Consider the following 27629-nt stretch of genomic DNA (forward strand, 5'->3'; position numbering starts at 1 on the left):
AGGCGGGTGTGCATCCCCCTGCCTGCAGACCCCATTCTCCCTGAGCTCATAGGCCCCTCGGAGAAAAAAACAAGGCGCTCTGCCTCTACGACAGGTCTGGAACATTCTGCGCATGTCCTGGAGAAAGGTGGGAAGGTGTTCAGCGCCACCCTCGGCCTGGTGGACATTGTGAAGGGAACCAACTCCTATTACAAGCTGCAGCTCCTGGAGGATGACAAAGAAAGCAGGTGCGTTCTGGGGACAGGATGGAGTCGCTGCAAGGTGGCCCCATGAAGGGGGTGTGCCTGTGAGGGGTGTGGTGAGGCCTTTGACGAGACCGAAGACGCCGGCACCCCACAGAGCCTGGCCTCCTGCTCCCCAGCTTCACGGGACGCACTGTCCCACTGTCTCCCGAGACACTTCTTACAGCGGAATCCGGAGCGTCTCACCCCTGTACCCACACAGGGCCCGAACTTGGCTTTTAATGTTCCTTCAGACTCCCTAGGCCCGACTCTCGTGGGTTAACCTGGACTTTTTCTCATTAGCAAGTGGCAGCGGTTTCCCCACTGGAACTCTGGTTCATGGATGAAAGGCGGGCGCTGTGCAGCAGCGGCCTCGGGGGCGTGACGTCCGCCCCTGGGAAGCCTTGGCCTGCGGCCGCTTATTACCACCAAGCGGCTGGGTTCTTCCCATTGCCTTAGCTTGTCGCCAGCACGTTGATCCAAGAGTGAATATCAGAAACCCTCAAAGTCCAAAGTACCTGGTAGGCTACTTAGATTTTCTGGAGAAATAAGCCCATCGTCATGTGGTTTATCACCTGCTCTGGTGGCCTTGTTTTACTGGTTTTCACAGTGAAGGGACGACGTGGGCTGTTGGGTCAGGACACTTTTTCAGGTCAGCTCAGTATAGCACCTCCCAAACATTTCAGCCAAAAACCCGACCAGAGAATGAGTGCTTGTGCACCTGGGCAAAAGCCCAGAAAACCTCCAGGAAGCCCCAGATTTTCTTTGAATTTTTGGTTTACTTAAAAGTGCATTTAAGTTGGGGCACCTGGGTAGCTCAGTCAGTTAAGCATCTGCCTTCAGTTCAGGTCATGATCTGAGGGTCCTGGGATCAAGCCCGCTGAGCAGGGAGTCTTCTCCCCCACCCCCCCACCCCACTTGTGTGTACTCGCCTGCTCTCTCTCAATGTTTTTTTTTTTTTTTTTTTTTTTTTTAAAGATTTTATTTACTTACCTGACAGAGACAGCCAGCGAGAGAGGGAACACAAGCAGGGGGAGTGGGAGAGGAAGAAGCAGACTCATAGCGGAAGAGCCCAATGTGGGGCTTGATCCCGGAACACTGGGATCACGCCCTGAGCCGAAGGCAGACACTTAACGACTGCGCCACCCAGGCACCCCTCGGATAAGGTCTTTAAAAAGAAAAAAGCAGTACATACAAATCTTATATTTGAGTTTCGTTTTTCTTGTTGTTGTTTAGATTTTTTTTTACTTGAGACAGTACAAGCAAGGGGTAGGGGCAGAGGCGAAGGGAGAAGCCTGGCACGGGGCTCAGCGCCATGACCCTGAGTTCATGACCTGAGCTGACGTCAAATGCTTAACCGACCAAGCCACCCAGACACACCTGTATTTGAGGTTCTGATACATCCCCACTGGGACAGAAAAATTACGTCCTGTATTCTTTCCACTGAGAAAAATGTACTCCCCCAAAGCTGAACAGTGCAGCACCTCGGGTACCAGTGCTGTGGGCCCCCGGTTGCCTGGGAACCAAGAGCGGAACCTGTAGGCTTGGCCTGCATGCCACTGACACGCACACACGCCGCCCGACCTGGTCGCATCGCAGCCTCTAGTCTAAGCCCAGAGCCGGCAGCATCTTTCGAGTGTGTCGCTCGTGGCTGCACATCGTGAGCACAAGACTTCCTTTCACATGACGCTTACTGTGCTGCTTTGAGGAGTGAAATTGGGAGTTTTCGTAAAGTCAGAGTTTGTAAGCCCCAGGGTTTGCTCCGCATGCTTGGCTGCCAGGTCCAAGTGTAACCTGTGCTTTGGCATTTTCTAGGGTCCGTTCACCAGTACGGTTATGATGCGACAGCCCAATCCTCCGTTTCATCACAAGTAAAGGTCCTTTGTTGCAGTGTTTCTTTGGTTCCTCTGTGTCCGTCAGCATCCTCATGGGGGTCGAACCTCTTTGTCCCCCAAGCGGGATGAGGAGAAGGGGCACAGCTCCCAACACGTGAGCGGCCGACCCACAGGTTTGTATGCGATGCTCCTGTCGTCCCCGCGCCCTCGCAGGTACTGGATCTTCAGGTCGTGGGGCCGTGTGGGCACGGTGATCGGCAGTAACAAGCTAGAACGAGTGCCGTCCAAGGAGGACGCCATCGAGCACTTCATGAAACTGTATGAAGAGAAAACCGGGAACGCCTGGCACTCCAAGAACTTCACGAAGTATCCCAAAAAGTTCTACCCCCTGGAGATTGACTACGGCCAGGTAATCCCTGCTCTCAGTAGAAGGAAGGGGTGCTTCTAGTAGAAGGAAGGGGTGCCGTGGTGTCCAAACCTCGTCCCAGGTCCCGGGCCTTAGAGGTGAACGCTACCCAACCTCCAGAGAAGAATACCAGCCCTTCCCAGATTCTTCCCACAAAATAGAAGAGGAGGGAACACTTCCCGACTCCTGACGGAGGCCGGTGCTAAACGCGGACTCCGAAGCCAGGCTCCCATGTCCCTAGGAACGTAGACGCGGAGTTCTTAACCGCGTAGTAATGAGCTGAGTGCAGCGGTGCAGGATGATTTCCGCACCAGGACTGAGGGGGTCTGAGCCCAGGAATGCAGGGTGAGCGCACTGCTGTGCGACTGCGGTAAAGAGCGAAAACCACACGGTCGTGCTAACAGACACAGAAGCAGCATGGAATCAAGCCCAACACGCTTCCTTCCACGAGTCAGACCCACACAGTGACGCGTGAGCTCAGATGACAACGGTGGTAGCATTTTGAGAACGTGGGGGCATCTTTGAAGTTGTTCCCTCAGTGCAACGGGGAGTGGTTCTCAGATTCCAGGTGTGGCTTCTTAGCTGACCCCATGTTTCTTCATAGATCATAGGACCTGGTCTGTCATCAAGATAGAATTACAGTGACTTGGGCTCTGCTGGGGTGCAGTTTTGGGTCCCACATGTTTTCCTGATCATTTCTGTTACACTTTTTTTAAAGATTTTATTTATCAGGGTATGAGCGGGAGGAGCGGCAGACAGAGGGAGTCGCAGGCTCCCTGCTGAGCAGGGAGCCCGATACGGGGCTTGATCCCAGGACCCCGGGATCATGACCCGAGCCTAAGGCAGACGCTTGACCGACTGAGCCACCCAGGCACCCCTCTGTTACACGTTTGGGGCTCATCTTCCTGTATATGTCACCACATAGCCTTCCGTTATCCCTTGGCTGATACCTTTGTGGACATCTGTTCTGACAAGGTGCTTACCCTGGTTTTTACATGAAAATCTGTTAGGGTTAGGGGTGCTGACCCCTCCCTGTGAGGCAGTCGAAAATCCACATGTAACTTGACTCCCCCAAACTTAACTACATCTGCTGTTGACCAGGAGCCCTACCAATAGCATAAGTTGATTTCAACTCCTTTTGTTACACATGTTATACGCTGTCGCTCTACAATCAGCTGAGCTAGAGGGAAGGAAATACTATGAGGAAATTCTAGGGAGAGAAAATACACTTTTTTTCATGATTTTTTATTTTTATTTTTTTAAGTAAACTCTACAACCCACGTGGGGCTCGAACTCACAGCCCTGAGATCAAGAGTCACACACTCTTCCTACTGAGCCAGCCAGGCGCTCATGTAGTAAAAAAAAAATCCAGGGGCGCCTGGGTGGCTCAGTCGGTGAAGCGTCTGCCTTCATGGCTCAGGTCACGATCTCTGGGTCCTGGAATCGAGTCCCGTGCCGGGCTCCCTGCTCAGTGGGGCGTCTCTCCTCCCTCTGCCCTTCTCAGCCCCAGCCCCCTGTGAGCATGCTCACTCTTTCTGTAATAAATAAGTAAAATCTTTAAAAAAAAAAATAAATGTAAACAATCCACGTACGCGTGGGCCCGCGCAGTCTGAACCTGTTGTTCAAGGGACGCTGTACTTTTTTAATGGGGGGGGAGGGGCACGTTCATTTCACAGAAAGAAGGGAATTTATAGATGAATAAAGATTTTAATTCTCGATCTTTGAGGCCCAACGCCTCTCAGATGGGGAGCTCTCTATAGAGTAACATGAGCTCTCACCATTAAAAATGGAATTTAAGGGTGCTTGGCTGGCTCGTTCAGTAACAGCTCTTGATCTTAGGATTGTGAGTTCAGGCCCCACGTTGGGTGTGCAAATTACTTTAAAATACCTTTTTTTAAAAAAGAATTTACCTTGTCTGTCATGTTGAGGTGGAGATCCTGGCTTGTCTGACTCAGCAGTGCCTCCTACTGGTTAGTTTTTCTGATTTCAAAAATAATGTTTTAGAAATTTTTGAGAAAGACGAAGACACGAGATGGTAATCACCCAGAGTGAAGTGCCGTTAAAATCACGGTGTGTGTCTTTAGCGCTCCTGTCCCTTCGCGGGGACTTTTCCTCACCAGAGAACTGCACTTTCCCTCACCTGCCCTGCACGCTATGTCGCGAGCACCCCGTTCTCCCCCGCAGCTCATGGTGGATGCCGGCCAGTAGAGAGACACAACCACCCATGTAGCCTCGATATTTCAGTAGCTGCATTTTAAAAAGCAAAAAGAGACCATGAAACTAAACTTAGTAATTTATTTTCCTTTTTTCCTCCCCCCTCCCCCCCTTTTTTTGAAACCAAATCTTTGGAATCGGGTGTGTTTTCAGCCCTTGCAGTCTGTCTCCCTTCAGACCGGCCGTCTTTCAGGGCCAGGGGCCGCTGAGTTCGGGTGCGCTGGCCTAGAGCACCTGTTGGGGCTGCACAGGTGGTCGGAGGCCGTAGTTCATGGCGTGTAAATGATCTGTAACGGTGCTACCGAGTACATAAATAGCTCTGTGGTTATTACACCTGAGAGGGAGGTACCCGGTCACAGAGTAATGCATTTATTTTATATTTTTTATTTTATTTTTTTTAAGATTTTATCTATTTATTTGACAAGAGACAGCCAGTGAGCGAGGGAACACAAGCAGGGGGAGTGGGAGAGGGAGAAGCAGGCTCCCAGCGGAGGAGCCTGATGCAGGGCTGGATCCCAGGACCCTGGAATCACGCCCCGAGCCGAAGGCAGACCCTTAACCCCTGAGCCACCCTGGCGCCCCCAGAGTATATGCATTTACATAGGGCTTCTAACCGTGAGCAGTTGGCCTTCCCGGGAGCTGGAAGCAGGGAACACGAAAGTGCTGAAGGCTCCGTGTTGGGACGTGAAGTGTAGTCGACAGCCACAGCCAGGCGCACGAACACGGCGCACGGTGCACCACGCAGCCCAGGCAGGCTCGGCAGATGTCAGGATCAACGTTCACTCAGAGCAAATACCAGACGTGGCTAGTTGCTAGGGACACTGTGAGGGACAGGGCGCAGTCCCCACCCTCCCGCCGTTCAGAGGTTTCCAGTGCCGTGTGGGCCTGACTTAGCCTGGTTCCTCAGAGAGTAGGAGTGCGCAGTCCCGTGCAGTTAGCTCGTCAGGAAGTGTGATCGCAGGGTGCAGGGGGGAGGCAGTGGGGGATGGAGAGCTCATGCTGTCGGTCTGTGTGGCAGGAAACGGGTCTGGGTTTGGATCCTTGTATAGAAGGCTGTAGGAACGTCTGGTTGGCCCTGGGGTGAGGCAGTATAAGAAAGGGGAGAAGTCCAGTGTCCCTTTGGTCCATGGTTTGCCCTGGTGGCTGCCTGTTGCTTCCGGGGTGGCGGCTTGGGCCGTGGGCAGGTTCCCAGGGTGGGCAGGGGATGGGTGTGGAGGGGGGAAGGCATTGGGGGGGAGGGTGTGTGCAGGTCAGCAGGCATGGAGCTGGGTGCTTGCACTGGTGGTTGGGGGAAGGATCTGGAGCAGCCGCAGGGACTTGGGGGTGCACGGGAAGTGTCTGATCCTGGTGAGACCCACGCTCATGGCAGCCGCTCCCTCAGCCTTTTCCGTGACCACTCAGCCTTTGCTGCTGGTGGCACCCCATCCTGTGGCTCCCTCATCTGTGGCCCAGATGCCACCACCACTTTGCCTGGGTTGTCGAACGGGGTCTCTGACCGGGTTTCTTTTCCCTAAAGGACGAGGAGGCGGTCAAGAAGCTGACGGTGAACCCCGGCACCAAGTCCAAGCTCCCCAAGCCAGTGCAGGAGCTCATTAAGATGATCTTTGACGTGGAGAGTATGAAGAAAGCCATGGTGGAATACGAGGTTCTTGTGCTCTTCGTTTGATCGGCAAGCTCGGGGGCGGCTGGGGGGGCGGATGTCCGCGTCTCCCGCCTGTCCTTCCGCCTGACACCGAGCCAGGAGTCTGGGCCCGGGGCTCTCATGCCCTTGTAAAGGATCACGGACTTACCGTGAGTTGGACAGTGTGCCGGAGTGAGCTGGCTCCCGGGTCCCCGTCCCCTTGCACATGTCCCCTGGCTGCCGTGGTAGTGTGTGCAGGCGTGGCTCTTGAGCACGCCAGCCAGAGTCGTCCGGAAGTCCACGTGTAGCCCATTTACAGTGAAGGGAGCGGCCCTGACAAAGTGTGGAGAACTCCTGACGTTGAGGCATCAGACCGAACTACTGCTTCTAAGAAGTTTGGGGGTGGGGGGGGTGTTGGTCCTGTTCTTCTGCTTGGCGCAGGGTGTCCCTGTGTGGTCTCTAGCCTGGCTTGGCTTTCCCGGGAGTTGAGTGTGGAATCCGTGGCAGGATGGTCCCTGCCTGGCTGCTGTTAGAGAACAGTGTGGAGTTCTGGAGGTCCCCTAACGGGTTTGCAAACGGCCGGGGCTTGTGTGGTCCCGTTCAGAGAGACCCCTACAGCGACCTCTGTCGGGAGGGCTGATCAGTGTGATGGCTTATGGACGGGCTCACCAGGGACGTGGGCTCAGGAACAGGAGAGGGGGAGAGGCGTGCAGGGCGTGGGGAAGAGGGTCTCCCGTTTCCTTTAATGTTGTAGGAGAAATGTCCCACGTGTCGTTTCCAGCTTTCTGTGTCCTGGTTCGTAGAGTTTCTCAACTCTTAACCAGACCAGGTGTCTCCCTGTGACCTGTCATTCCTGTGCTGGCTTTCACTCAGGTGACCTCATTTCCCAGGAAGACAGGCCAGGGGCCATGCTGCCAGAGCTGGCCAGAGGGCAGCCTGTGGGCCGTGTGCAAAGAGCGGGATGCCCACTCTTCCCCTGACTTGCGGCCTCCCTCCACTTCCCGCGGGGCTGGACTGCGGGTTGCTCTTCAGGGAGTGGGGTGGCTTGTGTTGGGTGAACCCTGTTCTTGTCCTTATGGCCTGTGAGTAGGGTCAGGCCTGGAGACCTGACCTTTTTTTTAAATTGGCACCGAAACCCCACAGTTGGGAGTTGGCTCTTTCTTCAGAGCACTGCCCCCCCCCCCAAGAGCCTTCGTGGCTCCTTCCTCGGAGTGGCTCCCAGAGCCAGGGTCTGGTCTGTAGTAACGAAGCTGTGCTCCTTTACATGCCCTGTTCTCGTCTCGAAATAGTTGGCCCACCTTCTTGCCCAGACCTAGCTGTGGCTACTTAACTTCCCAGAAACAGATCTCCCCTCGGGGTGGAGACGTTGTAGCTTGGAGGGAAGAGGAGCGTGTGCCACGGCGTGTGGTCGGTATCCGACGCCGTGGCCGCCGGCCCGCGGTTCGTGCTGCTGCTCATTCCGTGTTCCCGATGCTTACACAGCCCCATCTGTGGTCCACCGCAGCTGTGGAGGTGCGCCCTGGGCCCTGGGGGCTCAGGAGGGGGTCAGAGCACAAGCCACACAGGCCACTCCCCAAGTAGGTGTGGGCGCCTTGGGAGGAAAACGGTCCCGTTTTCCGGGTGGGAGACCGAGACTGAGCGCAGTCGCCTCCCGAGGGGTGCGGATCACGGGCTTTTCCCGCTATACTTGCCACTTGTGTCGATGGTGATTCCTAAGGTGTGAGCGGAAGCCGTATTGCTAGGGTAACACGTGACCTTCCAGGGAAACTGGTTTGAAAAAGCGTTAATTTGAACAGAAATGTGGATGTTCAGGAGCGTGTACTTACAAAACCATTTCTCACCGCTTCCTGGTCCTTACTCAGCTGGGACCCCAGGGGAGGCTGCGTGAGTGGCCGTCATCCTTCCTTCTGCCACCGGGTGGGAGTTGGGCGGGGCTGGCACACGCGGAGTGTGGGTTTGGGGAGCCCTTGTTGGCTCTTCGCTGCCATAAACGAAGTGAGCAGGACCTTCTTAACAGACCTGGCGGGGCAGGCAGGGCTGGGTCTCAGGAGCCCCGAGGGGGCACAACCCAGCTGGCCTGTGGTCCGCTGCACGGAGCAGCTTTGCGAGGGAAGACTCCCCCTGTCTCCGCAGATTGACCTTCAGAAGATGCCCTTGGGAAAGCTGAGCAAGAGGCAGATCCAGGCGGCGTACTCCATCCTTAGTGAGGTGCAGCAGGTAGGCGGGGCCGAGCTCCAGCTCAAGGGGGGCGGGGGCGAGGTAGTGAGGTGGCACGCCCCAACGCGTGAAGACCTGGAGGTTTCTTTAATTCCGTAAGTACAGTAAGAGGTCACAAAACTAACGAGATGGCCGTGTGTTCAGTAATCAGATACATAGTGAGCTCCCTGTAAGCTGGGTAAGGTATTTGCTTTTCCTGCCTCCTAGAAACATCCGGATGTTGTGGATTCTTAAAAGTTAGGCTGAAATTGGGGCACCCAGTTGGCTCGGTCCGTGGAATGTGCGACTCTTGATCTCTGGGGTCTTGAGTTCAAACCCCATGTTGGGTGTAGAAATGACGTAAAACTAAAATCTTTGAAAAAGAGGCTGAAATTATTTTGCAGTTACTAGGAAATCTCAGAGCAAAGTATTTTCTCGTTTTGGTTCGTGCTCACTGATCAGCACCTTACCGGGCACCCACCAGTGGCCCGGTCTGCCTTGGGGGAGGGTGCAGGCCTGGCCCGTGAAGGAGGAGGGGTACTCGGGAAGCAGATTTTCCGGCTGGTTCTAGAAAGGAGGCCGTGAGATATAGCCCTTAGATCCAGTGAAAACTGCTCCTGAGCCCAGGCCCCTTCCCCACAGCACAGAGCCGACTGCGGCACAGACCCAAATTGAGGGGGGGGCGGTGCTGGGGCCCTCAGGGGGCCAGGCTGTGGCCTTTTTACCACCTTCTGGCCACCCAGGTTCCCACCCAGCATCACAGCAGTCCAGCTCCTCAGCATTTATTGAGTACCTTCTGCATACGGAGCACGAATGGGCACTGTGGCAGGAAGGGAACTTAGCCTCTCTCTGTGGCCACCTGGGCCTTCAGGTGCAAGAAAAGAGAAATCATTCCCTTAAAGCTGAAGATCCGTGGATGGGGGGATGCTGCCAGAATTCGTAGCGGTGGGGTTTTTTCCCCCTATTTTGTTGTGCAAAGTTCCCAAACATTCAAACAGTTGATTTTAAGAGTGCCCATGAGCTCACCACCTACATGCTATTGTTGACACCTTGCATGGTGGCGGGGGCGGGGAGGGGGGTGGTGGTGTTACAGGTCCCTAACCGTATAGGTCTTCATAGAAATGAAAGTTTACGAGGGGAGGGGGATCCTGCCCTCGGGCTGGCATGACACCAACAGGAGCTGGTCTTAAACATTTTCCCTGCGTTTCGTGGCTCGTGCCCACACCGAGCCACGTCAGACTCGCGTCTCAGTCTCTGTCCCCTCCCCCAAAGGCGGTGTCCCAGGGCAGCAGTGACTCCCAGATCCTGGATCTCTCCAATCGCTTCTACACCCTGATCCCCCACGACTTTGGGATGAAGAAGCCCCCGCTCCTGAATAACGCGGACTCTGTGCAGGTAGCCGGGGTTTCTGGAGGGAGGTATGGGTCTGGGTGTCGCTCCCTCAAGGCAGGGGTAGTGCTGGGAGGACCACCTCTGGGTCCTCGTTTTGAAGTAGGATTTCTTCCACATGGGTGGAGACCGACCACAGACCAAACATAGGTCTTCCCTCCCTGCCTCTGCAGGGAGCCAGCAATAGCCCCCACCCCCACCCCATTCTCACTGTAGCCTTGTAGCTTGTGGCTGTCCTGTCCCCCAGGGAGCACACCCCCCTTGGCATCCCAGGAAGTTCCAGCGGTGTTCACTACAAACCAGCGGGTGGATGACAGACTGTCCCCGACCAGCTGGGAGGCCTCGCCTGCACCTTCTGTTCTGTTACCCGCGTGTGGGTTTTCTTTGCCGAACCTAGATGTGTCTCCCTCACCCTGGTCCCAAGCCCAAGGTTTTCCATCTGTTCCTCCAGGCCAAGGTGGAGATGCTGGACAACCTGCTGGACATCGAGGTGGCCTACAGTCTGCTCAGGGGAGGCTCTGATGACAGCAGCAAGGACCCCATCGACGTCAACTATGAGAAGCTCAAGACTGACATTAAGGTAACAGGCCCCTGTCTGGAGCATCTAACTGCCTGTCCCAACAACAGTGTTTCTCCTGGAGAGCTCCTTAAAACATCATTGGCACCCAGGAGCCGGCCTTCCAGCACATTCCCAGATGCTGTGCTCGCGACCCTTGGAGACCTGCAGAGCGTCTCACCTGGAAATGAGCACCTTGGCCAGGCAGGCTTCCAAGCCAGGGCCTCTAATGCAGAGACTCGTTTTTGAGCCGCCTTCCAGAGAGTTCCATCTTTCCTTAATCTAGAGAGGATCTTGTGTGGCATGAGGTCTAGAAGGTTTGTCACGCCTGTTTCAGAAGCAGAAGTGCCTGTTGGCAGCCATAGGAAGAACATGGTGCCTGGGTTCCTACTTTCTCGGCTCAAGGTGGCCATGCAGGGGCAGAAGTCACCCTGCCTCAGCCCTAGCTTGCCTTGACCGTGAGCGTGGTCTGTTCCGTGTCTCGCCTCCTGAGACCCTGCAGTGTGGCTAGGTTCCCGTGAGCCTGGAATGGGGTGTTCACATCACTGAAGAGAGCCTCTTGCGTAGGACAAGGCATAGCTCTGCGGGTCCAGGTAGAATAAGCCACCAGATGTCACTTCTTTGGTCCCGGGGACACCTTGATGGGAAGGCCATGGCATGGTTTTCTGTGAAGGGCTTATTCTTTCTGTTGACAATTCTGAAGCCTTTTAATTAAGAAGCTGTGAGGAAAACCAGAATTCCTGGGCTTTCTGCACTTTGGCTAAGAACACAAAAATAGAAGAGAGCACAGCCTTTCTTGTGGCACACTCATGTTGTGTGGCGGAGATCACGTTGACGGATTGGTGGTGGTTTGGCGGGTAGAAGCTCTGAGCCACCATGTGCAGGGCCCTGAGGATTCAGAAAGACATGGAGCGTTCGTCTTCCTCCTCAGAACCCGACAGTGTATGGGGTCCTTGCGGCTTCTGACTGCAGTCGTGGCTGGGGGACATCTGTTGGCCCCTGTGTTGGGTGGCTCTGCTTGGGGTCTCCCTCGTTGTGACTCCACAACGACGTTCTAGGTGGTGGACAGGGATTCGGAGGAAGCGGAGACCATCAGGAAGTACGTTAAGAACACTCACGCGACCACACACAACGCGTACGACCTGGAAGTCGTTGACGTAAGAATCTTCCTCCTCCTGCCCGCTCCCTCCAGCCTGGGCCTGGGCAGAAAAGAACAGTTTGCTTCGCTTTAACTGACTAGAGGAAGTGACTTACTGTTCGTGGGGGAGGAAAAATTAGTCTTAGGGTTTGGGGGTGGCTTTGTTCTTTGCTTAATCTTTTGTGTTCGTTTCCGATCTCAAAGCCTCATTTGAGAACCAGAAGGTACAATCAGACAGACGCTCAGAGAAGCGCCTTGGGGGCACCACTGCAAGACGGGGTCCTGCCCAGGGTCCTGCCCTAGGCGGCTCGTCCCCACCTGACCCACCACCTCTCCTCCTGCGACGGGCCGTGTCCTCCAGCTCTCGGGACAGCTGGCCCGTTCTCCTGCGTCTGGTAGATCTTGCTGTAGGGTAACAAATGGCTTCTGGTGTCTCGTTCCCTTCACTCCCCTCCCCCCCCCCCCCACCCCGAGCAGATTTTTAAGATCGAGCGCGAAGGCGAGAGCCAGCGCTACAAGCCATTCCGGCAGCTGCATAACCGCAGGCTGCTGTGGCACGGGTCCAGGACCACCAACTTCGCCGGGATCCTGTCCCAGGGCCTCCGGATAGCCCCGCCTGAGGCGCCGGTGGTAGGTGGCTGGCCTGGGGCTGGGCAGGGGGCGGCTGCGGGGCCCGTGTCCAGATAAGCTTTTGGCCGTTGCCCAGAGAGCATCTCACCTCGTTCTCCTGCCCCTAACTCTGGATGACGTGGCTGCACGTCTGTTAGCTGTAGTTTCTGGAACAAAAAAAGTAAGGTGTCTGAGCCTTGCCCTGGGAGCTGACGGGTATGTTAACATGCAAACAACAGGCTTAGGCCACAAGCCAAGCTGAGTCCAGACCTGCCTCTGCCACTTTGCGCCTGGTGACCTCCATGAGCCCCGGTGTGTTCCTCAGGAAACCGTGGGAGGGTGTGAGTGAGGCCCTACCCGGACATGAGGGGTCGATGTGTCACCCCCTGGGTCATAGAGGTGACCCGCCGGACAGGCACTCGGAGGCGGTCTTGCAGGCCTCTCGCCTCCCAGTTGTAATAAGTGGGGAGCAAAGAGTGGCGGAGCAGTGCCTTATGCTAGCACGTGACCTGGGCAAATGCCCTGACCTCCTTGAACCTCACGTTTGACAGAAGGACGGGAACATAATAGCCACCATTTGTCAGGTGTTTCCACATGCCGGGCACTGATCTTGAGTGCATATTAACTTGGTTAATTTTCACAAGGGCCCCGTGAGGTTCTTTCCCCAGTTCAGAGAGGAAGAAAGCGGGGTGCAGAGAGGTTAAGCAGCTTGCTGCGGCCCTGGGTGCCCGGCAGGACCCGGGTCCGAACAGCCTGGCGCGTGAGCTCGGCCTCTGTGTGTGGTCAGCACTCGGGAGGTCGGTGGTGCCCCGGACAGCCCTCAGAAGGTCTTCAGTGGCCCTTTTCCCACCTTCTAGACAGGCTACATGTTTGGGAAAGGGATCTATTTCGCCGACATGGTCTCCAAGAGCGCCAACTACTGCCACACATCCCAGGCTGACCCCATCGGCCTGATCCTGCTGGGAGAAGTTGCCCTCGGAAACATGTAAGTCAGCCTGGCTTTGGGGGAGGGAGGGTCTAGAAAGGAGAGCTCCCCTTGGCCGGGAGGGGACCGTAGAAATTCTCGCCACGATGGTAGAAACAGGTTTTAGTTAAGTGAACGAGGAAGACCCAGGGTAAGGAACTCAGCCAGGCCTCAGGAACTGGCAGCGCCCATCCTTTGGGCTGACTCGCACGAAGGATGGTCACCCCCTAGCACGCATGCGTGCACACAGGTGTTAGATTTTGTGTCTGGGAGCAACTCAGATCAAACTGGAGTCGATCCCAGTTTCAGATTCCTTGCAAAAAAAATCTGGTTGGTCCTGCCTGCATCGGGGGTCTGCCTTGGTCCCTTCATCGTGACACGGAGAGCAGGGGCCTGGGGCTCACAGGCCGAGAAACCTCCAGAGTGGCCGGCCACAACAGAGTGGCCCTGTAGCAGCGATGGCCGGCACGGACCCTTCATTGTGGGGTGGGGGGGACTGCACCTTCACTTCCCGAAGCCAGGGTGGGAGGGAGATCCCAGCGGGCGTGGGGGGAGGACTGGATTCTTCTCACTTGGCCACCTGATCATCAGACTGGTGGTTTGAGAGCCCAGGGTCATCGGAGGCCCTTCTGAGACGGTCCTCTCTCGCGTAGGTACGAACTAAAGCACGCTTCACACATCAGCAAGCTACCCAAGGGCAAGCACAGCGTCAAAGGTACCGTGTTTGCGAAACCGCCATTCCAGCCCCGGGCGCTCAGGACAGCATGGGGAGGGCGCCCTCTCCCCCTAGCAGGCTGCGCGCCTGTGGCTAGTGGAAAACAGCTGGAGGTTCATTAGAAAATCAGGTCACGCCCTGTCTGCCACTAGTGTCACAAATGCCAACATAGAGTTCCCCGTTCGAGCCCCGGGAATCAGGTGCATCCGCTCTGGGTTTTAAGGTGACTCTCAGTTGCGGCGCTGAGGGACGTCTCCGACGTGGCGCTGCCTGGGGCGTCTGGGATCTCTGGGGCTCAGGGCGCCTGAGGGTTTAGGGCCTCCCCTGCCAGGCTGAAGTGACGGCTCTTGGCAGAATTAGGATGGGGGGGTGGCTCTGCGCTTACTGGAATCGGTAAGACGCGCGCCCTGGGAGCTTGGTTTGTGACTACGGGTTTATATCTGGGAGCAGGATGCAGTGTGGAATGCGTGTGTGTCCTTCAAATGGACGCGTGGACCCGACAGTAAATGCATCTCAACTGGAGATGTGTTCAGCCTCCGTCCTCACCGTCCCGTCACTACGCCTTCTGTTGTGCAGGCTTGGGCAAGACGACCCCTGACCCTTCAGCCAGCATCACTATGGACGGCGTGGAAGTCCCCCTGGGGACCGGGATTTCCTCCGGCGTTAACGACACCTGCCTGCTCTATAACGAGTATCCTTTTGCGAGCGTGCCGGGCTGTCCGCTCCAAGGGCCGCCGTGGGGCTGCGGTCACTCACGGGCACCCGGATGACCGGGGGCGGCCGCGTGGAGCCCCTCCGTCCGCCACGGGTGCCCTCCGCGGGGGGACAGACCGCCCCCGGCACTGCCGGCGTGGGGGCGGCGCGTGCACCGGCCCCCGTGAAACCACGTGCTCCTTGACACGCGTCCCCTCCAGGTACATCGTCTACGACATCGCTCAGGTAAATCTGAGATACCTGCTGAAACTCAAGTTCAACTTCAAGACGTCCCTGTGGTGAGCTCGGGCGTGTGGCCGCGGTGCAGCCCGGGCCCGGGGAGAAGGTGCCTGGTGCCCTGCGCTCCCAGACCGCCGGAGAGCGGACCTTCGCTGCGCTCCTGAGGAAGGATTTTCTACGGACGTTCGCTCACGTGTTCGGCGATTTTTTTCCCCAGCTTTTCAGATCCTTTGTTTGTGTGGGGGTGGGGGTGGGACGGGGTGGGGGCGGGGGTGTCTAGACTAGTCCCGCGGCAGAACGGCTGCCTGCCTTACTGGCTTCCCGGGGAGGAGGGCCGACGTCCACCTCCTTTCTACGAGCTCACCTTCAGTTGCAGTTTTGGAAAAATGTTAAGCATTTATTTTGAGGTAAAAATAAAAAACTAATTTCATACTACTTAGATTTTCTTTTTTATTTTGCATTTATTGTCCCTTTTTTGAGCTGCTTTTGTGTGAGTTCTGTGGGGAGACCAGAAGGAGGAATATTAACAGTTTCTCACTTAAAAAAGTGCTTTCCTCTTCTGGACACGCTTGGTTGTGGAAGCCCTCAGAATAACGCAGTGCGGTGAATTAGAAGTTGCATTTGAAATTCCAGAATTGCCCATGAGCAGTTTTGTCTTCCAGATGAAAACGGTATCGCTAATACTCCCAAAGGCTAATAGTCGTTCTCGATTAAATGGAAATGGTTTCTCCGTTTGTGTATTGTGTTTGGCCTCATTCTGATGGTGGATCCCGTTCACCTCACGGTGCGAGGTCCACAAAGATGGCAGGGGGCTGTTGGCGCCTGTATTTGTGGGTACCCAGAATGTCCGGCAGCAAAGGGCATTGCCAGTGGGAGTGCCTGTCTGGGCGGCAGAAAACCAGACGCCAGGAGGCACGCGGACTTTCTGGTCACCAGGTACGTTGTGCCGGTGGAGGTCCTGTCGGCTGACCCGTCCATGGAACACGCAGCCCCCCACCGCTGCTCTCTGCAGAGGAATGAGCCTGACACGGACAGCAGGGTGACCGCTGGGTCACATGGGCCACATGGTCGCGGCACAGTGAGCCCATGGCTGAAACCTGAAAGGTAGTTACGTGGGGGTTTTGGTGAGGGAAGTGGAGCAGCCGGCATTCCTGACGGGAGAGAGAAGCAGGCAGGTGTTCTCAGAGTTGAGCTGCTCTGAGTGATGGCTCCGGTAGGGGCCCAAGGTCAAGTGTCCGATTTCAGGACTCCACCTGGTGGCAGCGGCGTCCTTGCCTTTCCCCAGTGTCCTGGACTCGTCCCTGGTGCCTTTGACTTAAGACACGCTCCTGATCAGCCAGTCAGCAAGGCTCAGGCTTCCCGGATCTGGAATGTTCTGTATTCACCGTCCTTGGAGCAGAGAAAGGCAATCACCCTCGCAGTCCTTGATTAAACAAAGTATTTTTAGGTTGGAGTAATTGCTCAACGGGTTCCCTGTCATCACAACTGATGTCTTAAAGAGATTTGCGTTTCTCAATTCACATCTTCTAAAAGGGAATCTACCATATGATGCTTCAATATTTATATTTTGAGTTTCTTTCCTCACTTAAAGTCAAGTTCTATCCCCAGGGCGTAGCTGAAATGCATCCTGGTAATTTTAATTTTTTTTTAAGCCATTCACAGAAACCCCAGCAGGGGGGTTGGGGACCTGTGCTGACCGTGCAGGTCCCTCGGGGCCCGCGTGCATGGTCTCGAGCGCTGGAGGCAGAGGCCGGGGCGTCCCTGTCTCTCCAGGGCGGCAGCTGGCGGATTCGTGTTGGCCGTTCTGCCTTACCCGCCCCCCCCCCGCCCCCCCCCCCCCCGCAGGGCGTCGCCCTCTGGAGGCGGAGAGCTGCCCTGATGATGTCCCAGCACTGTGCCCGCGGGCTGTCCTCCCTCCCACCCCGTCGGTTAGTGTCCTCACTGGCGGCCTGGCCAGCGCGTGGTCTGTCCGGCTTCTCCCAGCACCGCCTGCCCAGCACTGGAGGCCCGGGTCTCAGGAACGGCTTCTCTGGGACCTGTCAGCTAGCTCCTGTGACACTCCAATATTGGTCACCAAGATTCCTCAGGGGGTTCATGATGTCCCGAGGTGGTGTCACTTCCCTTCCCTTAAATTGTTTCAAGTCCCAGAAGATTGGGGTTTGTGGGGTTTTTTAAAGAATAATACACAGCCTTCGAATCGCAACTTGTTTGAGGCTGATTGGCCTCCGGGTCCGGGGAGAGCAGCGCGGGGCTGTCTGAAGCAGGTTACAAGAAGACATGTTTGGAGACTCACTTTGGAAAGTAAAAAGGAACCGTGGCCTGTAAATGCTCCCGGGTGACCGGGCCCTTGTGTAAAGGAGGTTGTCTGATGCCGGACTTGGGGGCGGTGGTGGCCCGCGGCCCCGGGGGCTCACGGAGGGCGTGGGCACGTCACTGGTTCTGCCACAAGTGGCCTAACTGAAAGGAGGCGTGGCTCCTCGTGGTGCCAGCAGTGATGGCCTGGAGGGAGGTGGTTGTGCCTCGTAGGACCCAGTACACGCTGTAAGCCTGAGGGTGCTGGATGTCGCCGTCCCCCACGGCCATGGCGCATGGGTCTAGAGATCAAGGAGCTGGGGGTAGCAGTCCTCACCGTGACCACATCTGATACCCACTTGCCATTTGCTTCCCACCCTGGAGCTCTGCTGGTTTGGAGGTCTAAGGCCCTGAGGGAGACATGTCTCCCCTTGAGGACACAACAGCAGTTCCATCGAATGCAAGGAGAGGCCGCCGCCTGGCTGGCTGGGGCTCCTTAGAGGCCGCTGTCCCCACGGCAGAGAAAGGGGGTAGTCTACTGACTCCTGAGGGGGAGGCTGTGCCATGGAGGCAAGCACCTCCTAGACTCGGGAGCACCTCCTAGATTTGGCAGCACCTTCTAGACTCGGCAGCACCTCCTACCACTCAGGAGCACCTCCCAGATTCAGGAGCACCTCCCAGACTCAGGAGCACCCCCTAGACTCAGGGGCTCCTCCTAGCACTACCATGTCCAACAGAATAGTTAATGGGAGCCAGCAGCCCCCAGCAGTGACACGCAGGACTGTTGAGGGCTCGGGCCCTCGAGGGTGAAGCGCTGATTGGCTGGAGTCCCGACCAAGGGCAGGGGGACGGGGAACGGAGAGTGGAAGGGAGTTGTAGGCTGGCAGGTTCTCCGACCAGCTGTGGGAATGAGGGCTGAAGCAGCCCATCGGGACCCGAGCCTGGTGTGTGTGATGGTGGGTTGAGTGGCTGCGAATATACGACTGGGCTCTTGTCTGTGGAGTATCTATAAATGTCTAGGTTAGGGCGCCTGGGTGGCTCAGTCGGTGAAGCGTCTGCCTTCGGCTCAGGTCATGATCCCAAGGTCCTGGGATCGAGTCCATCATCGGGCTCCCTGCTCCTCGGGGAGTCTTCTCCCTCTGCCTCTGCCCCTCCCCCCACTTGTTCTCTCTCTCTCTCTCTCTCTCAAATAAATAATTTTTTTAAATGTGTAGGTCATGTCCATACCCCCCCCCCCGATTGCTCCCCTCCTAGCTCAGTGCATTCTGAACTCGGAGGGCTACTCTTGCAGAAGCAGCGGTGGGCTCCGCGTGGGGAAAGTAGAGGTCAGAGACCAAAGCAGACGAGCCCCGTACGCCTGGGGTCGCCCGAGCCACAGCCTCTATCTGGCCCTTTCAACCAGGCCTCTTCTTCATTGACCAAAAAGATGAATCGAGCCATTCACGATCCCTGAAGTTTTTTCATACCTACTTCTTTGAGTTGTTTGTCCGTTTGAAGATTTTATTTTTAAGTCATCTCTACACCCAGCGTGGGGCTCGACCTCACAACCCCGAGGTCAAGAGCCACACGCTCTACCCACTGAGCCAGCTGAGGCGCCCCCCCCTCTGAGTTGTCTTAAGAATGTGTGTGCTAATCCCTGCAAAATACTTCGTGTGGCCCCTGACCTTGATATGCCCTCCATAAATTCCCGCCATAGCCGGGGTATGAGTCCAAACAGGAAACCCCAGATGAAAAGGGGGAAATGAGGGACCGGGACAAAGAAACCAATCTTGTGCTTGGGATGGGGGAGCTGGACAGTCTCGGGAAGAAGAGCCCAGGGCTGAAAAGGGGGCATGTGCCCCCCTCCAATCCCTCATGAGACCTCGCCAGGGCACTGGCCTTCCTGCCCAGTGTGGCCTCGTCCTCCCATGCCCCCCGGCAGCCCCCCATTATCCACTCGGTCTGAAGGGACCAGACTCCAACAGTGCCCCCGCCAAGGCCCAGCCCCACTTCCAGGCGGGCCTGCTGGGGCTCAGAATAGCCCAGCTGCGGCTTCAGCAGATGGCCGGGCTAATTTTAGCCATGCGGTGCTCACCCAGGCACCAGGCTGGGCCTTTAGATTTCAATAAGCCAGTGTGCAGCTTTGGTTTGGAGCCAGGAACAAAGCTTTGAGTTGTTGTGATCCGTGTGTCTGCCTAGCACTTTACAGGCATTCCAGAAATACACTGTTTAGACGATTTTGTTTCTCTGAACCAGCAAGAGCCCAAACTACAGAGCTAGCAGGCAGTGAAGACTGGAGCGGTGCCAGGGACGACCCAGGAGACTGAGTGCTGACCGGGGGGGGGGGGGGGGTGATAACAGGCAGGTGGCAGGTCCTCGGTGTCCCGGGCACCCTGGCTCTCCTGCTCTCTTTGCCAGAATGAAAGAAGAAAGCTGGCTTCTTAGCTCACCAGCCGCTGGTCGGGACCAGTCCTGGTGGATGGGCTGCATTTTGATGCTGTGGAAGGCCGGGTCGGAAGTCATCAGCCACACGTGCCAGCGAGAACGTGGGGACGACCCAGTGTGAAGTCGACAGATGTGGGAACTGGGGCTCACAGAAGCAGCAGACACCACCCAAGGGCCCAATGCAGGTTAGGACTGAGCTGGTTTGGGGGCGCCTGGGTGGCTCCGTCCGTGAAGTGTCTGCCTTCGGCTCAGGTCATGATCCCAGGGTCGTGGGATCAAGCCCCGCATCGGGCTCCTTGCTCAGCGGGGAGCCTGCTTCTCCCTCTGCCCCCCACCCGTGCTCCCTCTCTCTCTCGCTGACAAATAAATAAAATCTTTAAAAAAAAAAAAATAAAGGATTGAGCTGTTTTTTCCAGCGTGATATTTCTTACCTGTCAGCCCCCATCTTTGCAGACTGCCCTTTGCACAAACTCCCCCAGAGCCAGCCCAGCGTGGCTTCGAGACCTATGTTCCAGCTGCCTTGGCCTCTCTCTCTGCTTCTGACCAGTCACTGAAGGAAGGTGAGGACCCGAGCGGACATCAGCACGATGAGGAGACCGGGCTCTAGTTCACGGCGTCCTGCGCTGGGTGTGCGGACTCAGAAGAGGCTTCCTGGCAGACGGTGAATCCTCCGTGGCCCAGCAGCTTTCGGCTGCGAGAGGAGGACCGCGCCCCTGACGTCAGCTCTTGTCTGTATCAGGAAGTGGGCGGTGCCTGGATGAACTCCGCCCCGCATTTCTCTCGGCTTCCTCTTCACTGGGCCAAGATGGCAGCTAGACCCCTAACATCCCCCTATGCAAAAGCAGGAAAGGAGAGGGTTTCCCCCTCATCCGTCTCTTTTTAACAGGAAAAAACCCAAAACACAAAAAGCAACGACTTTTCTCCATGGCTCCCAGGAGACTGATCTCGGTGGCCGGGGTGGGGAGCCAGGCCCGGGCCCCGGCTACAAGGAGGTTGGACGGGAATGACCGGGGTTTGCAGCCCGTGTGAGGGCGAGGTGGGTTCTCGCAGCGAGGAACACGCGGCGGAGCATGGTGGCTGCGTGCGCGCCCCTCCCTGGGAGTGGGCCCGTGGGTGCAGCGCTCCCCAGACCACAGCTCTGGAGAATCACCAAGTCTCCCTCGGCTGTCCTAGCTGTGACTTTGGTGAGGTTGTAAACCACAGAAATAGAGACAGAGCTCAGAACAGGCTGCGTGGCGGTCCTTGGTTCTGACCTCGCACAACCGTTGGGCTTCCATGACATTGCCAAGGTCACTGCCAGACACCCCTGGCACAACTAAGCTTCTGTTTCCCTCTTTAGCTTGGTTTTTTGCTGGGAGCCCCCATGTCCTTGCCCTGCGGATGGTCCTGCCCTGCTGGTCGGGAGTGGAAACCCTTTGGCTGAGCAGTGCCTGGTTTCCACGTTATACTGGTGGTGATCCTGGGCCACTGCGGCGGCCAGCCATGGGCACGGCAGGAACGGACTGTGACGACATCTGGGCGGGGCTGGGGACTTTCTGGGGGCAGGATGGAGCCCCAAGGGAGCCGCAGCGGGGTCTTCCCAGGCACCTCCAGCACCAGCCCTGCGCAGGGACCAGGGACAGGCTCCAGGCAGCTGGCCTGCGGTGACAACCAAGGGAACGCATCTGACACCCCGCCAAGCTAACAGACACTTGACACAACACATCCTATCAACGTTATGTCCAACGCACACAACAGGTGATCAAAACCATTTATGTCTCCTGCTGCCCTTTCAAAAGTATTCAGCTGGCAGGGGCGCCTGGCTGGCTCCATAGAGGGAGCATGTGACTCTTGATCTGAAGGCTGTGAGTTTCAGCCCCACCCCCACCCCATGTTGGGCGTGGAGCCTCTTTAAAAATAAATAAAATGAAATCAAGTATAAAATAAAAAAATAAAATAGTTCAGTGAGGGGCGCCTGGGTGGCTCAGTGGGTTAAGCGTCTGACTTTGGCTCAGGTCATGATCCCGGGGTCCTGGGATTGAGCCCCACATGGCATCCGGCTCCCTGCTCAGCGGGGAGCCTGCTTCTCCCTCTCTCTCTGCCCCTCCTCCTGCTCCTTCTCTCTCTCTCTCTCTCTCTCTCTCTCTCTCTCTCGTGCTCTCGCACTCACAAATAAATAAAATCTTTAAAAAAATAAAATAACGTAGTTCGGCAAGGGCATCTTTCTCCTGCCCCTGGAAGAGCAGCCTGCAGGCAGGCCGTGTGACTCTTCCGTAAAGACAGACGGCCTTTCACCCCCCACGACGACTCTGAGATTCAAACAATTTCAACTTCTCTCCACGCACTGACCCCTTACTTGGCTGGAGGTTCTAAGAGTCGCAGGACTCTTCTCAGACGGTTCCCTCTGCATGCCCGCTGTGTTGTGAAGTCTCCTTCAGAACTTCAGTCCAACTGCACACCATTTAATTTTACCCTCGCACCAACCTGGGAAACTGAGGCCCAGTGTGGCTGAGTGACTTGCCCAAGGCCGTACAGCTACGTACGTGTCAGGGCTAAGCTCTAGACATGTCTTTCATTGCCTGACCCCTACACAGATCCTGCTGGATGGGTGGACCAAGTGACAGCCCTCCTCACCCACCCCAAGGCCTGCGGCTGATGACCAGGGCTCAGTCTAGACCAGTGTACAAAGAAAGAATTATTGCGCCTCCAAAGCAGCTTCTGGGGGTGATGGAGATGCTGTGTACCCCAGTTGTGGCATCATAGTCACTGAGCTGCACACTTTAAATAGGTGCAGTTTATCGTAACTAAGGACCCCTCAATACAGCTGATTTTTAATCTTTTTGATATTTTTTAAGTACGCTCCACACGCAGCATGGCGCCCAACGCAGCACTTGAACTCATGACCCTGAGATCAAGACCTGAGTTCAGATCAAGGGTCGGACGTTCCACTGACTGAGCCACCCAGACGCCCCTACAGTTGATTTTTAAATACCAATGGATTAAGCAGTCCTAACGGCCTCTGTCTTCAGCGGCGAAGAGCAGAGCGGAGCCGTCATTACGCACACCCAGCATGGGTGGCCAGGTTGGACTAGGCGTCATGAGCGCGTGGGAGTCACCAAAGGCGACAGAGGTATCCGGCAGATTTCCAGAGAATCCACATGACCCCACCTCAAGGGGGAGAAAAGACAGGCTCCTGACTCTCCCCCTCCCCTTTCCTGTTTCCCTGCAGAGCCCGAGCCCTCTGTTTCCTTCCCGAGCCCCCTGTTTCCTTCCCCTGGGCTCCCAGGCAGTGGCTTTGGGCAAACGCAGGAGTTATTCTGACCTGGCGCGGACCCTCTCGTTGCTTGACAGTGGGGGGGCCTGACCTAGGGAGCTCCCAAGCCCTCGCCTGGGGGTGAGCATGGTCCCCACCAGGCTGCCTGGGCTTGGATCCTGGCTCGACCACCTGTGAGCCCTGGGGCAGCTCACTGACCTCTGTGCACCTCGTCTCCTTCATCTGGAAAGTGGGGCCTGCGGCACCTGCTGCTGGAGTCGTTCCAAGGACAGACGGGTCTCTTTTATCTCGTTTTCACAAGTTAATAGGCGTGAAGTTCTTAGATCGGCGCCTGGTGCGGTTACTGCGTTCCAACATTTCAACCATTGCCCTTGCTTGTCGGCCCATCGACGTGTATTAATTCTAATAAAATTGAAATTCATTTAAAAATTTCTTCAATACCGGGGCGCCTGGGTGGCACAGCGGTTAAGCGTCTGCCTTTGGATCAGGGCGTGATCCCGGCGTTATGGGATCGAGCCCCACATCAGGCTCCCCCGCTATGAGCCTGCTTCTTCCTCTCCCACTCCCCCTGCTTGTGTTCCCTCTCTTGCTGGCTGTCTCTATCTCTGTCAAATAATAAAATAAAAAATCTTTAAAAAAAAAAAAAAAATTTCTTCAATACCGTGTCTTACATTTTAAAAATCTGCATCATGCAGCATGATGCAATTCTGTGAGGAAAAAAATTTAAAAGATACACGCCTAGAAAAACTGATGAAGAAGAAAAGCACATGAAAAAGCAGGGATTTCTCTCTTTTGGGTTTTTCACATTTTTTGTTTGTTTGTTTCTTTTTTTCACAAGAAGCCTTTACAATCAGGTCACAGAAACGATGACTTTTTTTTTCTAAGATTTTATTTATCTATTTGACAGAGCACAAGCAGGGGCAGAGGGAGAGGAGAAGCAGGCTCCCCACTGAGCAGGGAGCGCGATGTGGGGCTCGATCCCAGGACCCTGAGATCATGACCTGAGCCGAAGGCTGATGCTTAACCAACTGAGCCACCCAGGCGCCCCTCGATGAATGTTTTTAACACAGTTCGGGATTCTGCTTTCTGGCCGCACTCTCCTTATCCCTGCTACGGACCATAGACGAGCCCTGGTCCTGGGTGACCCCACCCCCCATCTTTCCTGAGTTTTCCCCAGGGCAGGCCCCAGACAAGTCACTGTGGGGGGGCCTGCGGGCACCATGGTGGCTCTCTGCTGGGGTTCCCGGGCCTGGCATCCATCTGCTGGCCCCCCAGGCGCCTCTGCACCGGCCAGGGCTGCCTCTCCAAGACGCTCCTGGCCCTTACTCCCCAGTGCACGTGCCCGAAGGATGGCCGCCAGCCTCGGTGCCCCCACAGCACTTCCTCCAGGCCTCACGCCCGGGTGGGGTCTCCCTGCCCACTGGACAGATTCTTCTGCACTTCCGCAGGACTGGCTGGTTCTTCTGACTGGGAAGTTGGGTGGACCACGAGGGGAGCGAATCGGTGAGCTCTTTGGCTCATTTGGGGTTAGGGACAGCTGCACAGGGGCGGGTCCCCACTGTAAGACAGGCGAGCTTCTGGGGCCGAGGGAACTTCCCCACATGGGCCCTGTCAACAGTACCGCTCGCGTAATGATCGGCAAGACATTGGGTGTATTTGTTTGCCCTTAAGAGGAGCAAGAAAGAGGGAGGCAGGGCCCTCTGAGCCAACTCCTCAGCCCCCAAGGGGCCGTAGACGGTGGGGGGAGGCAGATGGAGGCTCCCGTGGAGGGGAGAAGCCTGAGGCCCAGCCTGGCCGAGGGTGTGCAGGGCCCGAGCAGTAGGATGTCCAGGATGGGGTCCCCAGCAGAGCCCCCTTCACAAGTGCCCATCCTAGATGCCCCCCTGAGAAGGTGGTTTAAAACACAGTCTGTCCCCTTTTAGGGGTGCTGTGTGTCCAGTGACCCCTCTGGGCCCTGGGTGCACCCAGGGGCAGTGGCTGAGCCCCGCAGCAAGGACACAGGGCTTTGACTCTTGGTGTGAGAGACAGCGGTGGCACCTGGGTCTCCAGCAGTGGACCCCTTGTCCATTTTCAGCCGCGCCCCCAGCTCCGGGCCATGGAGGGAGGCCCGTCCACAGACACGCCACTTGGCCGGTGCCTCCCATGGATGCCGGGTCGCTGGGTGATGGGCGGCAGTGCCTGAGCCAGTCCCTTCTCTCCACGGCCCCTGCTGGGGCCAAAGGTGACGGGGGGTCGGGGGGGGGGGGGTCGGCCATCTCCCCATCTCCGGGCCAGGAAAGACCTTGGACCCAGTGTGTTTAAATCCCTCTGCTCTGTTGGCATTTTGCCCCAGGTGCTCAGCTGAGGCATTCCCAGGGCAGGTAACCAACTCTCCTGCCACCAGACGGAGGAAGCCTTCTTACCTCCTGAAGCCTGGAAGCACCTCCCTCTCCATTTTGAAGAGAAAATCCTTAGCAAGAAATGATTTCGGGGGCACCGGGCTGGCTCGGTCAGCGGAGCGTGCGACTCTAGATCTCGGGGTCGTGAGTTCGAGCCCCCCACTGGGTATAGAGATGACTTAAAAATCAAATCTTGGAAAGAAAGAAAGAAATGATTTTGTAGAAAATCTTGAGGGGCACCTGTGTGGCCCAGTCGGTTAAGCGTCTGCCTTCAGCTCATTTCGGCTCCCTTAGCTCGGGTCATGATCCCAGGGTTCTGGGATCAGGCCCCACGTCGAGCTCCTTGCTCAGCGGGGAGTCTGCGTCTCCCTCTGCCTGCTGCTCCTCCCCACCCCAATCGTGCTGTCTCTCTCTCAAATAAATAAATAAAATATATATTTTTTAAAGTCTTGGAAATAGTTTGTATTTCGTGGAAAGCAAGTAAGTCACGGGGCTGAAATGAAATAAGGCGTCAGACGACGGGTGAGTGGCTCTGGGCCCAGACCCTGAGAACCGCCTCCTAGCCACAGGGGCAGGCCTGCTGGCCCCGCGTCAGCCGGGAGGGCCGTCTGGAAGCCTCAGCCGTGGATCCGCAAACGCCAGGGGCTCAGCGCCTCTGCTGCTTTAGAAGAAAACCGAGCCACACGGTGAATGGCGAGGATCTTGGCTGGAAACACAGAAGCCGGGGAGGGAGGGGACGGCAGTGGAAGCCAGGGCTTCAGCCAAGGCTGGAGGAGGGCCCTCAGGGGTTGGTTTTGGCATTTTTACCTGTCCTCACGGATTTCCTGCTCACAGGTTGTGAGAGCACATCTGTTGTTGGGGCTGGTCGAGGCCTCGGGGTATTTAACGCAGGGATTCCGTGGACCTCCCGAGAGATCTGGGTCATCTCAACTTTAACATGGAAACTCCCGTTGTGTGTGGGTGTGTTGGTTTTAAAACTTGTCCACGAATTCTTTGATCATTTTCCCCTCGAACAGCAAGAGCTACTTTGTCTTCCCTTTGACGTAGGCGGCATTTGGTGAATTGCTTCTAGAAAAATAGGGCCTAAAAGGCAGTGTGGCTGTCTCCTTGCCCCCTCTCTCAGTTCGCTCTGGGGGAAGCCAGAGGCCAGGTCGCGAGGACGCCGGCAGCCTCGGTGGCCGCAGGAGCAAGCCTCTCGGAAGGAGATCCACCTGACCCAGGCGGGCCTGTGGATCAGGGTTCTCAGCCTTGGCACTACAAACATTTGGGGCTGGATAATTTTTCTGCGGGACAGAGGGTGGCTCTCCTGGGCCCTGCAGGTTTAACAGCACCCCTGGCCTTCACCCACTGATGCCAAGAGCACCCATACGCACCGCTTGGTGACAATCACCAATGTCCCCAGGGTACAGAGTCACACCCCCCCCCCCATTGAAAGCCACTGCATCCCTGGTCAAATCATGACTTCCCTTTCCATGAATCACCCAGAATCACGAGCCAGAAACACCCAGCTAAGCTGCTTCCGAATCCGACCCGCAGAAACTGTGCGATAAGATACTATGCATAATACATAAACCATGTAACATATAATCAATACACTATATAGCCTACATGTAATACACAAAGTCCTTGAGGTGATTTATTGTGCTGCCATAAGTAACCAATGGACATAGGAGTTTTTCAGAGGAAAAGAAGGGTCTTTACCTTTCTTTGGGTTCTCGGGGGGCACCTGACCCCAAAAGGTTGAAGGATCCCAGATCTAGTCCAGCCTCCCAGCCAGTGTGAAAATCCTTTCCATGGCACACTTGAGGCGCTGGCCGAACCAGGACTGCTCGAGTGGCCCCGTCTTCCTCCCCCCTAAGGTCCCTCGGCTCGATGTTAACAAACCTGGCTGTGATGTGCTGGAGCTCGGGCCGCCCCGGCCGCGAGGCTGACCTGGTTTTTCAGATTTCCTCACCAGCTCCCTCAATCCCTGTCAGAACTCCGCTTCTCTGCACCCTTCGAGGACTCCTCCTCCTCCTCTCCCTCCTCCTCTTTCTTCAGACTCTTAACTAGCCAACTGATTCTTGCTACCCTGAAAAGAGCGTGCATTTTCTGTTTAGCATTCCTGCGAATAAGAGCGTTGGACAGATCATTTCTGGGCGTGCTCCCTGCTGGGGGAAGCCCCCACTTGTGTATGGGGCTTTAGCCACCTGCGATTGCTTGGGCCTTGCTCTCCACACCCCCTGAGGTCATGGACATGCTGCAAACAGTTCCTTCCTGCCAGCTCCTTGGACTGCGGCTGTTTATGATCTCCTTGCCCGAGGCCGAGGACTCCGCAGTCCTTACCCCCTGCTCATCTTCCCTACCCAGAGGCTACCTTGAGGGCCCCTTCAGTCTCTGTTGCAATCCAACAGGATACTTCCCCTTTGTTATACCGCCACGGGTCCAGCCCCATTACTTCTGAAGCCGGCCATTGTGGGTCAGAACCAGCAGCCAGAAAAAAACA

The 27629-nt window shown here is 56.2% G+C and overlaps 1 protein-coding gene and 2 long non-coding RNA genes across 3 annotated transcripts in view; 1 reads left to right on the top strand and 2 right to left on the bottom strand.

Moving 5' to 3' along the window:
• PARP1 (poly(ADP-ribose) polymerase 1) overlaps positions 1-15230 on the top strand; it is a 38282-nt gene extending 23052 nt beyond the window's left edge. Inside the window, exons 12-23 of the mRNA XM_026509517.4 lie at positions 95-227; positions 2270-2465; positions 6193-6321; positions 8431-8514; positions 9766-9888; positions 10334-10462; positions 11497-11595; positions 12054-12206; positions 13043-13170; positions 13803-13864; positions 14441-14555; positions 14779-15230. Of these exons, the coding sequence (XP_026365302.2) occupies positions 95-227; positions 2270-2465; positions 6193-6321; positions 8431-8514; positions 9766-9888; positions 10334-10462; positions 11497-11595; positions 12054-12206; positions 13043-13170; positions 13803-13864; positions 14441-14555; positions 14779-14860 (1433 nt within the window). The 3' untranslated portion in view covers positions 14861-15230. The remainder of the gene's footprint in view (positions 1-94; positions 228-2269; positions 2466-6192; positions 6322-8430; positions 8515-9765; positions 9889-10333; positions 10463-11496; positions 11596-12053; positions 12207-13042; positions 13171-13802; positions 13865-14440; positions 14556-14778) is intronic.
• Positions 15231-15238: 8 nt separating this feature from the next.
• LOC130544260 (uncharacterized) lies at positions 15239-21231 on the bottom strand. The gene is made up of 2 exons (XR_008960426.1): positions 19945-21231; positions 15239-16220 (listed from the first exon to the last, which is right to left on the bottom strand). It is a non-coding gene; the product is annotated as an uncharacterized LOC130544260 (long non-coding RNA).
• Positions 21232-22964: 1733 nt separating this feature from the next.
• Positions 22965-27629, bottom strand: LOC125283477 (uncharacterized). Its single transcript, XR_007191375.2, has 3 exons — positions 25952-27629; positions 25169-25336; positions 22965-23168 (listed from the first exon to the last, which is right to left on the bottom strand). It is a non-coding gene; the product is annotated as an uncharacterized LOC125283477 (long non-coding RNA).

Source organism: Ursus arctos, unplaced genomic scaffold (assembly GCF_023065955.2).
Source record: "Ursus arctos isolate Adak ecotype North America unplaced genomic scaffold, UrsArc2.0 scaffold_2, whole genome shotgun sequence".
NCBI classification, from domain to species: Eukaryota; Metazoa; Chordata; class Mammalia; order Carnivora; family Ursidae; genus Ursus; species Ursus arctos.